This window comes from Amblyomma mixtum, chromosome 4, assembly GCF_055824585.1.
Source record: "Amblyomma mixtum isolate Tamu chromosome 4, ASM5582458v1, whole genome shotgun sequence".
Lineage (NCBI taxonomy): Eukaryota > Metazoa > Arthropoda > Arachnida > Ixodida > Ixodidae > Amblyomma > Amblyomma mixtum.
In genome coordinates, this window is record NC_143015.1 from 133731987 (window position 1) to 133744733 (window position 12747).

General features: G+C 49.5%; 1 protein-coding gene across 1 annotated transcript in view; it reads left to right on the forward strand.

Annotated features, from left to right (window-relative positions):
* The first annotated feature begins 657 nt into the window (after positions 1–657).
* LOC149348282 (uncharacterized) overlaps positions 658–12747 on the forward strand; it is a 39155-nt gene continuing 27065 nt past the window's right edge. Inside the window, exons 1-2 of the mRNA XM_089585788.1 lie at positions 658–756; positions 2966–3059. Coding sequence (XP_089441914.1) covers positions 2987–3059 — 73 coding nt within the window. The 5' untranslated portion in view covers positions 658–756; positions 2966–2986. The remainder of the gene's footprint in view (positions 757–2965; positions 3060–12747) is intronic.

Consider the following 12747-nt stretch of genomic DNA (forward strand, 5'->3'; position numbering starts at 1 on the left):
TATGCATGTATGCATGCATGTATGTATGCATGTATGTATGCATGTATGTATGCATGTATGTATGCATGTATGTATGTATGTATGTATGTATGTATGTATGTATGTATGCATGCATGTATGTATGCATGCATGTATGTATGCATGCATGTATGTATGTATGCATGTATGTATGCATGCATGTATGCATGGATGTATGTATGTATGTATGTATCCATGTATGTATGTATGTATGCATGTGCCGCCGCGGTGGCTCAGTGGCTATGGTGCTCGGCTGCTGGCCCTTAAGACGTGGGTTCAATCCCGGCCGCGGCGGCTAGAATTTCTTTGGAGGAGAAATTCTAGAGGCCCGTGTACTGTGCGATGTCAGTGCACGTTAAAGAACCCCAGGTGGTGGAAATTTCCGGAGCCCTCCACTACGGCGTCTCTCATAGCCTTAGTCGCTTTGGGACGTTAAACCCCATAAACCAACCAACCAACCAACCAGCAGAGAACAACGGGGTTTAATCCTTTCCTTCTCCTATATGGCCGTGGGCCAGCATTTACCATACGCACCATTCTTCCCTATCGCCCTGAGCCTTCCGAGACCACATCCCTTTCCGAAGCTCCCCTTTATGACGAAGATTGCTGAGAACTTGCACCCTCTTTCTCCCCACAGCTCCAGCACTGTCCGGACTCCTCGGACCATTCCGCCTCATATCCCTCCGCCGCACACGTTTGGCTCTGGGTGCCTGCCTCCACTCCCGGTCTCGCCACGAGGTTATCAGCGCCGCGAGGTTTTCACGAGCTTTTTAGCGGAGTGATTGTTCAGCGCGGGAGAGTGTGTGTCTAGACAGGCTAGAGAGAAAAAGTGTTACTCCTTCTTGTTGATTTGCCTAGCCTTGCCTGCATTCTAGTGCTTCTGTAGCTTATGTGGGTCCCGTTTTGAAATGGATTAGCACTGCTTCCTGCAGACAGTTTCCATTGATCCGTTGTTAAAATTTGTTGAACGCGGTAACAAGGCCAAACTGGCAAACCAATGCTTTACATCCTCGAACTTGTAGCCACCGAAGGTTGGCGGTGACCGAGGTGCGAGAAGAATGAACGGCGGGGCAGTGCTGGAGTACTGACTTGTCTGGCTGCCAGTGGTGGACGTCATGGCCCACACCGGCGTTGTCAGTGACTCTGGTTTGGAAGTTTATATATTTCTACCCTTTCACGCCGTTGCGTTCGTTCCCGTTTGCATCATTCTTCACTTATTTTATGGAGCATTTTTTGGCGCGAGAATAATGGTGGCACTGAACTATTCAACTGGATCCCTGATACACTTAACATTCCCCTTATTCGTCTACACAGGAATCCTCTAATAATGTTACTTACTGGGCATGGTAGATTTCCGTTCTATTTTAAAAGATTTGGCCTCTCTCCGTCTTCAACTTGTTCCTGTGGATTGTTATGTGAAAATATCCGTCATTACTTCCGGGACTGTTCTGTTACTGCTTCTTTAGTTTCTCGTTTAAAATCTCTTTGCTCATCGGACATCACACCATCTGTTTACCCCTCCCTTCTCCGAAACCCTGCTGCTTGTGCTCTTCTCCTTCAAATGGTTCACCTCATAAGTAGTACAATTCGAAATTATTCACGCTGATTTCTCTCTTTTCTCTAATCTCTCTTCCCCAAGCTTTGCACAGCGGAGCGCCCCGTGCTCCTTTATTGAGCATAGGTGGCTTTGTCGTGGCGTGACTGTGACTACGTCCTTGACTGTGTGACTGCGACTTTGTATTGACTGCGTGACTGTGACTGTGTCCTTGTCAGAGTGACTGTGACTTCGGTTTTTTTTTTCTTTTGTCTTGATTATGTTTTTATTTTTGTGATCTTTATTTTGTGGCCGGCGCTCAGTGCTTTCTTTGACTGTTATGGTGACAATGACTTTGCTGTGACTTGGGTTTTCTTTTTATTATTATTTTTATTTATTTCGCGGACTGCACGCTGTGCTTTGGCTATCTGCCTGCGTCTAACTTACTATGACGAGACTTTTGTTTTCTTTTCTTATGAAATTTTTTTTATGCTCTGTTTTTCGCTTAATTTTTTTTTCTTCTTTGAAACATTTAGTTATTTTTCATTTATTTTGAATTGGCGTTAAGCCTGGCAAAGCATTGCTGGTCCAGGCATCCTCTCTCTTTCTTTTATGTTTTTACCTCTTTTTTTTGAGAGGACCAATAAAAGGGTAAAAGGGCCTCGCAGGCGGCGGCTCTATTTGTGAACGAACGTCAGACTACCGTCCTGGTCAGCGTACATGTGATGGAGCCCAGCACCTCCACCAAATGGCAAATGTAGCAAGAATCAGCAGAGCCCAGCCGTTTACCGGGACGAAGATCGCCGAACAGCCGCGCTCATTCGAGACGAAGAAGACGTTCTGCCAAGCGCCAAGCTATATGGTTCGGTCACAAGGCGGCGCTGGCAGAGTGCCAGCAGTAGAGTGACTCTACTCCTCAGTGTGGCAATATTAACCACTCCAACATCCCCAAGCTTCAGGTAGTCTTCGGTGCGCAAGGAACAGGTCACGGAATTTAACAGCACTATCAAACACTGCTATTTGTTTTTGCCTGATGTGATCTGTGGTATAATTTTTTTACTTGCATATATTACCTATAATTGCATAACTGGAAAACGCCATTATGTGATCTATTTTACTTGGTTCTTTCGGCATAAGCTACATTTTCTTTTTGTTTTGTAAAATGTGAGCGTACATATTGTTAGAGTAGAATTCTGTCGTCACAGTATCTGATGAAAAGGGGGGCTTGAACAATCGGGTGAACTTGGCGCACTTTTTGTTCGAGGCCTCGTTCGTTTTTTTTTGACAAAAATAAACTGAATTTAATGTGAAATTTGTGATAAATACAGTTAACTCCAAATTTTTTACTTAAAATGACAACCTTCAACGCTTCTAGCGGACGCAACGTCTTTGACGAAACTTTTTACACTGCAGGGCAGTCCAGAAACCAGCACTATGGACGTGCTCCAGGTCACTCTTTTCACAACCTTGGGAACCTTGGTTGGCGCACCTAAACTCTTCTGTGAAGGTCAGTCTCCCATTTAATCTTCCACAGATGCCTACCTACTTTTTTTTCCTGGGCGAGTCAGCTCTACAGACCTCAAAGTGATCAACTACTCAAGAGAAAAACGTTATTGGAAGCCCTACATCAGTTGTGATTAAGCAGGTATTGAAGCCGTAACCGAGTTTGAGCTTTACCTATATAGCTATTTACGCGTTTGTACACTTCCGCGCATGCGTGCATGTTATCCAAGTGAGTACTACAATAGGGACGCAAATATTGCGGAAATTCAGGTAAGAACCACTGCATGAATATTTGTTATCTTGTTGAGCTGTGCCGAAACAGTGTAAATGGGCAAACGACATATGATCAACACGACGCACAACTGTGTCTTCCATCGACGGCTTTGCCAAAAGCCTGATACCTTATATATCGTTCGCAGTTTGTTTCGAATCCGTTCTCAACGTGCTTAACACTAAGTCCTGTGGAAATGGGACAGCTTGCTTCTTTAAAATTTATTGTGAAATTGTCATATAACTGGACTCACTTCGTAACAAATCAGAAACAAGATCATCCGCATCTGTGGTGGCTCTGACAGATCAGGGAGCTTTTTTGCACTTTACAAAATTCCAAGATGGAGGCCGACCGGTTATTTCTAGTTTAAAAGGAAAGTATTGAAAAGTTGGTGATTGGTACTTTATGACTGTGTTAAATATTTCAGACGGTCGCCATCACTGTGGTTTATTTATTTATTTACAGGTACCTTACAGGCCTCTAGGGAGGCATTGAGTAAGGGGGGAGCAATATATATGTGCAACAGTAGCTAGAAGAAACCAAAAATGCGTAGAAACAAACACTGTTACATTCTAAAAGCTGATTACAAATTATCACGACAGTACAAAATACATGCAGAAAAACATTAAATAAAAAATAGAATATAAATACGACATAATAGTAACGGGAAAAAAAGAACATGAGCAAATACACAGGAAGGCGAATGGGCTGATAAACAGGGTGTGACAAAAAAAAAACAAAAACAAAACAGGCATGACTCGGGCAAAGAAAACGTGCTAGGTGTTATCTATATAATGTTTGACCAGATGATTATGAAACGTGCCGTGGTTGCGCTGCGATGCAATGCAGTTTGGAAGATCGTTCCATAGACATATAGCACGTGGGAGCGGAGAAAAGTTAAAGGCGTGAGTACTGCCATAAATGCGCGTGTAGTTGAGGTTATTGTGCGATCTGGTTGATGAATAAGAGGGTCGTTGCAGGTGCGATAAAGGTGACTGAGTGGCATGGATTAATTTGTGAAACAGAGATAAAAGGGCTACGTCTCGACGAGTTCTTAATGGAAGGAGAGAAAGTTCCAGCTTCGTTTGGGTAACGCTTGATTGAAAACTATAATTTCGTGAAATAAATCGACTAGCCCTATTTTGGATTGCTTCTAGCATGTCAATTAAGTACTTTTGGTGAGGAGACCAGATGGAAGACGCATACTCGAGCTGAGATCTAACAAAAGTTATATAGGCTTGTTTACGCACATTAGCAGTAGTGTTTTGTAAGTTGCGGCGCAGGAAACCTAATGATCGTGAAGCATTGGCAGCAATGGTGGTTATGTGAGCAGTCCAAGAAAGGTTCGGTGAGAAGTGAACGCCTAAGTATTTGTATTGAGTAGCCCGACCTAATATGTTGTTATTAATGTGGTAAGGGAAGTAAGAGTTTGCCGATTTTCGAGAAAAAGAGATTATTTTACACTTGGAAACATTTAGGGTCATTAGCCATGTTCTACACCAATCATGAATTAAATCCAGGTCACTTTGAAGTGAAATGTGGTCGTCAGTACTCTTTATGGATCGGTATACAATACAATCGTCAGCAAATATTCGTATGCGGGATGAAATGTTGCACGGCAGGTCATTTATGTAAATTAAGAAAAGTAAGGGACCAAGGACGCTCCCTTGTGGCACACCTGACGTAACATCAGAAAGACGAGATAAGTGATTATTAATGACTGTGAACTGTTGCCGATTCGAAAGAAAATTACGGAGCCATGACAAAGTTAGGGCATCTAGTTTGAGCGCCGAAAGCTTAGATATTATCTAATAGGGAACCGTCGATTACAGAGACTGCGCATTTTATCAACTCCATAGGAATGGGCTCTTACCATTTGATCTCACGCTATGGGCCGTCTCATCAAAGACACGGGCGAACAGCATTTTCATCCATGTGAGAGCAAAAAGTTACAGGATTGCACTTCTGTCTGCTTAAGAGCGGAATTGCGAAAAACCTTTCCCTGTCCTCTTTATCTCCCTCCTTTCTGCCTCCCTGTATCTGAGAATGCAACGTGTCCTCGTCGCCTTGGCCCAGGACGTACTGAACGCCTAATACAAAGGATGTTATTATGTTCTAATATTATTATGTTTATTATGTTCTAATAAAAATGTCACATCACCACCACCACCCTCCATTTTTAATTTTAGAGCGCAGGTCTTTGGCGCCCGTTTCTGCGCCCGTTTCTCCATCCGTCTCTTGTCCATTGTAACCAGCAGTGGACACCTTAGTCTCGCTTTAAGTTGCGAAACCAATGGAGACGGAGCTTGGAAAGCAAAAGAAAGGCGCATAACTGCCCTCTTGGAACAGTGGACACCTCAATCGTGCTTTAAGCTACGTGGGGGTAGTGACAGAACTGAGCTGCATGCGTTGGCATTGACAACGTTGTGCCATTTTAAGGAAAGGAAGAGCGCATAACCGGCTCCCTGGGTCAGTGGACGCCTGAATTGCGCTTATAAGTACAGCCAAGGACAAAAGTCTCCGGACCACGTGTCCCTCTAACGAAGCCGATAGCTCTGTTATTAGTCGGCGGCTGGAGACCACACTTGAGGAGGTAAAAGTTAAATATTTGTTCTTTCATCTGCACAAGTGTGGTCTCCAGCCGCTGTCTGATAGTAAAGCTATAAGCTTCGTTTGCGGAACACGTGGTCCGGAGCCTTTTTCCCTGACTGTACGTAGAGTGATGAAAGAGAGAGAGAGAGAGAGAGAGATGTAGGCTGCAGGCATTGACAACGTTGTGCCAGACACGCGGCGCTGAAGTCAAAGGCCACTGTCGTTAATTGTGTTCATTGGCGCTGGAGTTGACAACGTTTCACACTCCGATCAGTTTAAGGAAAGCAAGTGCGCTTAACTGCCTTTCGGGGTCACGTGGTGGTGAAAACTTTTAATTGCTGAAATAGAGTTGTGGAGCCACTGAGTGGCCCCGCTACATGGTCGGCGTCCCTTGTCCGGGACACCGCATGACAATGCCCCGTCTCTCGCCCGTTTCACCAGAGCCCTTTGGGACTCAAGCGAGGAGCAGTAGAGGAGGGCAGTCTCCCATGCCTCTCTGGAAGGGGTAGGAGAAGGGGAGAGGTGGGGATTTTTAGTATATGCCCACACCATGTGGAAGATATCACAGGTCTCCCCACAGTGCGGGCATCGCCCATCCGTGTTAGGATCGTAATGTTTTAAGATTGCAGGACAGAGTAGAGTACCTGTCTGCAGGCGCCTTAAAGTTCGCTCCACTGTCTTACTGAGCCCCTTTGCAGGGGCCGGGAAAAGGCGGTGGTTCTCGCTATAATGCGTTAATATTTGCCTGAATCGCAGCAGCGGCTGGTTAGTATCCGAGCCGGAAGAGCTGGGATGAGGAGCCCGGTGAATAAGCGCTCGGGCAGCCGCGTCAGCGGCCTCATTAGCTCGTAAGCCCTGATGGCCAGGAGCCTAAATGATTCTTTTCGGTGTTTGATCAGTGGCAGTCCGTCTTAGAATGCGAGCAGCTAAGGGGGAGATCTCCCCTGCCAAGTAATGATAACACGCTTTTCGGGAGTCCGTAATGATGATTCTCGAATTGGCGTGGGCGGCAGCAAGCGCTGTCGCTACTTCCTCGGCTCGCATTGAATATGGGGCTCGAAAGGGAGTCCATCAACCTGCATTTCTTGGTGAACGACAGCGGCCGTGTAAAATCCCGTGGGCGATGACTCTGCTACGTCTACATAATATACACCGGGTCGGGAGCCGTGGTGTCTCTCTAGAGCCCGATCCCGCGCTTGTCGTCTGTTTTCGTGCATGTCGGTATCCATGTTACGGGGGAGCAGGGAGACCCAGAGCATATGGCGCCACAATAATGGGATACGCTCAGCCTCCTCTGGAGTGCAGCCGTGTTGGATGTGTAAGCGGTTTAGCAGGCGGAGCCCAGGGGCCGTCTGCATGAGCCGCGTGTTTTGGTTCACGCGGTGGGCCTCCCGCAGCCCCTGGTAGGAGTTTAGCACCCCCAATGCCTTGAGTTTGGCATTAGAGGTAGCCACCGGGAGATCCAGGGCTCGCTTAGTTGCCTTGCGGATGATGGCGTCTATTCGCGCCTCGTCTTGCTTGCTAGTGCGGAGATATGGTACAGCGTAGAGGATCCGGCTAGTAACGAAGGAATAGACGAGCCGAAGCGCGTCTCTGCCCCGCAGACCGCCCCGCGTGTTGGAAACGCGGCGGATCATGCGCCCTACCTGTTCGCCTACTCTCTTGAGTTTCACAATGGTGGAGTCCCGTCTGAGTCTGTGGTGAATGAAAAGGCCCAGAACACGGAGCTCCTCCACCTCTCTAATAGGACTTCCTGACAGAGAGATGTGAATTCCTGTCCTATCCTTTGGGTTCGCTCTGACATGCAGAAGCTCTGATTTCGCTGGAGCACATTGGAGCCCACAGTCAATAGCATACACATTGACTATGGAAGTGGACTGCTGAAGGCGGTACTCTATGTCCCCAAGGCTCCCCTCAGTGGTCGAAATTGTAATGTCATCTGCATACAACGCGTGTTGAATGCCTTCCACCCGGGCCAGTTGGCTTGGGAGGCACATCATAGCTATGTTGAACAGGAGCAGTGATAACACCGCTCCCTCAGGGGTATCCCGTGTTCCCATCATGTAAGGGCCGTATTCCTCGCCCTCAATCCGAAGAAAGCCCTGCCGATTAGTCCAGAAATCTCGTACATACGCGTTGGCCTTAGCCCCACAATCGGTAGAACTCAAGTTGGCCAGGTTGCTTCTGTGTTGAACATTGTCGAAAGCCCCTTTCAGATCAAGGGCGAGGATGGCTTTGTCACTGTGTTGCATAGTTGTGGGTCGTATTACATCCCTGTGCAGCTGGAGGAGGACATCCTGTGCAGACATGTGGGGGCGAAACCTGAACATGGTGACTGCAACGAGGCCCTTACTCTCCAGGTATGAAGAGAGGCGATCCCGTACCATCGTCGCCATAAGCTTGCCCGCACATGAGGTCAGGGATATGGGCCTCAGGTGGTCCGTATTCACGACCTTACCTGTTTTAGGGATAAACGTCACAAGTGACGTTTTCCATTCGGGAGGGAGTGGACGCCCGCCCCAGATCTGGTTGATGTATTCTAATAACTGAAGGTAGGCTGAGTCGGGTAGGCTCGCCAACAGGTTCACTGCTATGTGATCCCGCCCCTGAGCTGTACAACAGCGTATTTTTGCTAAGGCCGCCTTAAGGTCGTGCAACTCAAAAGGGGCATCAAGTGTTTCATTAGGCCTGCCAGAATACATGTACCCAGGCCCAGGCGGGTCCTTCGTACGATAGAGATATCAGTCGCATAGAGTGTCCGCAAGTTGCGCCGTCGTACCTTGATACCCTTGCAGAGCCCACCGGAGCTGCTTTTGCGTCTCCCCTCTCGTTTGGGAGGGGTCGATTAGACTGCAAAAGAGACGCCACGTCCCCTTCGAGCTCATCTGATGAGCTGCGGCGTCGCAGCGTGCTATCCAATTTGAATCTGAGAGTTCGGTAGCATACGCTGTAGCCTGCTCTGTGACTTTGGCTATGCGGTCGCGTAATTTGCGATTAGTTTTCTACCCTTTAGTTAAGCTCCGGCGCGCCTCCCACAAATGCAGGAGGTGGGTGTCCACTGCGGGGATCTCCTCGGTGGTTTGTAGTGCTATGAAGTGTTGTTTCTGAATGTTGTATATGTGGTTAGCCCATTCCGCGTAGCCGCCGGAAAATAGTACGGGAGGGATAGTGTGATTTCGAAATTTGTGCCAATCGGTCAGCTTGGCCTGACCCCATTTTTTGCGCGCTGCCTTTGCCTCGAGTGTAATCCGGAGAAGGAGGTGATCGCTCCCTAGAGAATCTCCGAAGTTCTCCCAGGCAGCCGCTCTAGCATTTGTAACGAGAGAAATGTCTGGACACGTGTCGAGGGTTACCGAATTCCCCAATCGGGTGGCATACGCCGGGTCCGTGAGTAACGTGAGGCTGAGGATGAAGATGAGCTCCGCCAGCTTACGTCCTCTTGCCTGTTCGAAGTGGTAGCCTCAATGAAGGCTGGGAGCATTGAAGTCTCCAGCGATCACTAGAGGCTCTTTGGCTACCATTTTTATCGCGCGAAGGAAGATTTCATTGAAAGTTACGCGTGGCTTATGCGGAGGGTAGTATATGTTGAGGATATGTATTGACTGGTCGCGGAGTCTGAGATGCAGTACCCGGACCATTGTATATTCTTGCTCGGTACTCAAGTCTAAGTCGACCTGAACCACAGTGTAAGCCTTATTCACCAGGATGCACGTAGACGGGCTCCCCAGAAAGGTGCTGTAGCCTGATAATATAGCGTCTATGCCGGGCTCCTGCAGGGTAATGAGTGCCGGCATGTCACCTAGGGACTGCAGGTAGAGCTTGAGGTGTGACCGCTTTTTCCAAGCTCTGAAACCCCCTCAGTTCCATTGGATGATCTGGAATTTTTCAAGGTTTTTATCATTCCTATTAGATGTGCTAGCCATCTTGTTGTATTTATTTACGGGCGAGCGGACTAGCTCTGGCCGGGAGCCGGCGCAACCCCAGCGAGGGGCCGCACCGACCCACCAGCTGCCGAGCCTGAACCATGTTCCCCCGCTGCCAGGCGGGAGGCTGTCTTACGTTTGAGGTGAGGGGATTCGCAGCAAGTGTCGTTCTTAATTTGGGTGCTGACTCAAAGCTGCACGGCTTTAAGGACCGAGTCAGTGACCTGGGCCATAAGGTCGGGAAGTGCTTGCGTTAAAGCTGCCTTGAACATGTCCTGGAAGGACTCGCGGACTGCTGACATGATTTGATTCGGGACGGCCGCCACTTGCTCCTCCAGTTGCTCGGTTTGGAGCTGCAGTGCCTCTAGGCCGACGACGCGACCAGCAGATCCAACTACCGTTCTCTGCTCTGCCGCGAGACGCTAGTGAGGCAAGATGTTACGGATTTTCCGCCATCCTCGTCATCTGGCTCAGCTTCTTGCATTGGTTCGGATGACCCGGCCTGTTTGGCCTCTAATTCTTGAATTTTGCGCGCTAGAATTTGGTTCTGGCGCCTGAGCTCCTCTACCTGCTGCTGTTGGGCGGTTTCGGTAGGGCAGAGACGTGTAGGGGAGGGACGGGTAGGGGAGGGACGGGTAGGGGGCCGGAGGCTGCCCTACTCCAACTGCTCACCTATGGTTGGGCGGGTGCCAAGGGCGGGAAGTCCCTGGCGTTGAGGACCGGGGGCACCGCCTGGGTCGCGGACTTGACAGGTTTCGATGGCCCGGTTTGGGCCTTGGTTTCCTGATCGGCTGGCGCTTTCTTGGCCTTGGGCGGAGGAGCCTTGTTGGGCCCCGTCTTTATCTTCGGTTTGGATCAGGCAGGGGAGCTCGGTTTGATGGCTTTCCGGAACCGACCGGCACAGCCAGGAGCTCCGGTAGGGTGGCCGCCTCCGCAGATGAGGCAGCTCGGAACACAGTCATGCTCCACCGGGCCTCAGGAGTGGCATCGGGAACCTGGACTCCGCAGCATTTGCAGCGCCCCGGCTGCGGTCGCGGGCACGCATCGGCCCGATGGCCCACTGTGCCACAGCGGTGGCATGCAGGCACTGTCTTCTTGTACAGGCGAACAGGGAGCCGTTCGTAGCTGTACAACACCGTCCGTGGCACCTGGGTCCCCGCGAAGGTGATCACCGCAACCGGGGTTCCCCCTAGCTTGCTCACCGACACCACATTTGGTTCTGCACTTAGTTTTCGTTTAACGCTTTCAGACGTTTCGTCTGTTGAAACAGTCACGACGCCTCGACAGAACGCACCGGAGATTTTAGGGTGTCCCCGGAACGGCAGCGCGCGTTCTCCTACCGGCAACACAATATCCCGGAGTAGCTTCTCCGCGGCGTCGACTGATTTCAGTGCGCATGCAAGGACGTTTTGGTCCCAAACGGGCCACACCGCAAGTCCAGCATTTGCGTCGTCCCTGAGGATGCTGCGGACTGCAGCGCCGGCTTGTCCAGGACCAAAAGTTGCCTGGACGTCGACCTTGTGCCTTGGTTTCAGCACCACGACGATGTCATCTTTTTCAATGCGCGGCGTGTTCTGCGGCCGCCACCGGAGTTGCTTGGAGCTCTCCGAGGCTGCGTTCAGCGCACTCCCGCCCTGCGTATTCGCAGAGCTTGCCGGCGCCTGTTGCTGTGTGGCACCAGCACCAGCGTCCCTCAATGCCGCCGCCGCGTTCTTCTTTCCGCGCCAGACGCGGACCATATCTTGAAGGTAATCGTCCTCGGCTGGTAGAGGATCCTGGCCTTGAGGCGTATCTTCGGATTGATGGGTATCCATTGTTACGATCTGCAAGGACTGCGGGTCGTATTCGGTGACTTGATTTGGAGCCGCCAGAGCCGAGGGATCCCCGACCGGGGCCATCGCAGGCCCGGGCGTCATTAGGCTTAGTACCACTGCGGCGTGACGAAAGCTTCAAATGACCGAAAAGTGGTAAAAAATTGGCCCCACCTTAACAAACGTGGTATAGACGGGTGCCGCTGAGGTTCCTGGAGACGATGATACCAGGCTTGCAGGGGGAAAGTTGGTGTATCGCAATTGATTACGATCTGTCACGGAGCCGACGCAGTATGCGACCGCTCCCGTCACCGACGCTAGCTCCCCCCCCCTACTCTCTCTGGGTCAGCGGAAGCATGAATCGCGCGTATATGTACGTACGTGAGGTGATGAGAGAGAGATGTGGGCTGCATGTGTGAGCGCTGACAATGGTGAGCGAACTCTCGCGATCAACCATCAACTGCCACCTCTCAGGGAGGCAAGGTGGGTGGGGACTTTAATGTACACCCGCCGTCAAAAGTAAATGGAAGGCGACTTTGCCAAGAATATTTAATTTTCTTTCAGTCTAAAGCATAATGGTCCATGTTTGTTGATGCACAGTGCAATTCACAAAATTACAATTAGGCTGCTCATATGTATTCAAGAATGCATGAATTGGGGGACAATGAATAAATTTTGTCGTTAATATTGCCTTAAATTTACTTTTAACGGCACCTGTACATATAGAGACAAACAGGAATTTCTTAGCTCTTATGCGGGTGAACATCCCGTTCCTCTCGCTCATAACGCCTTCCACGGCTGTGACAACTTCACGAAATACTTGCCCAGACCTCGTCTTTCAGAACCAGTCATTGGCGGAGAAAGTCGAGCATATATCCATCTATTTCTCCAACCGCAAAGTTTCCTTCATGGCAATCAAGAACTGTTAGTGGAGTGTTTCTTGAAGAAGGAAAATGCGTGAAAAATGACAAGTTATCTGTAACTGTGCGTACATGTCTTGCTCGAATTCCTTGCCTCAGTCTATCCAAAAGCGGAAAGAGGTGATGAGGTGCGCTCAAATTTCGCATTAGGAAGTAACGTAATCGTTGGCAATTT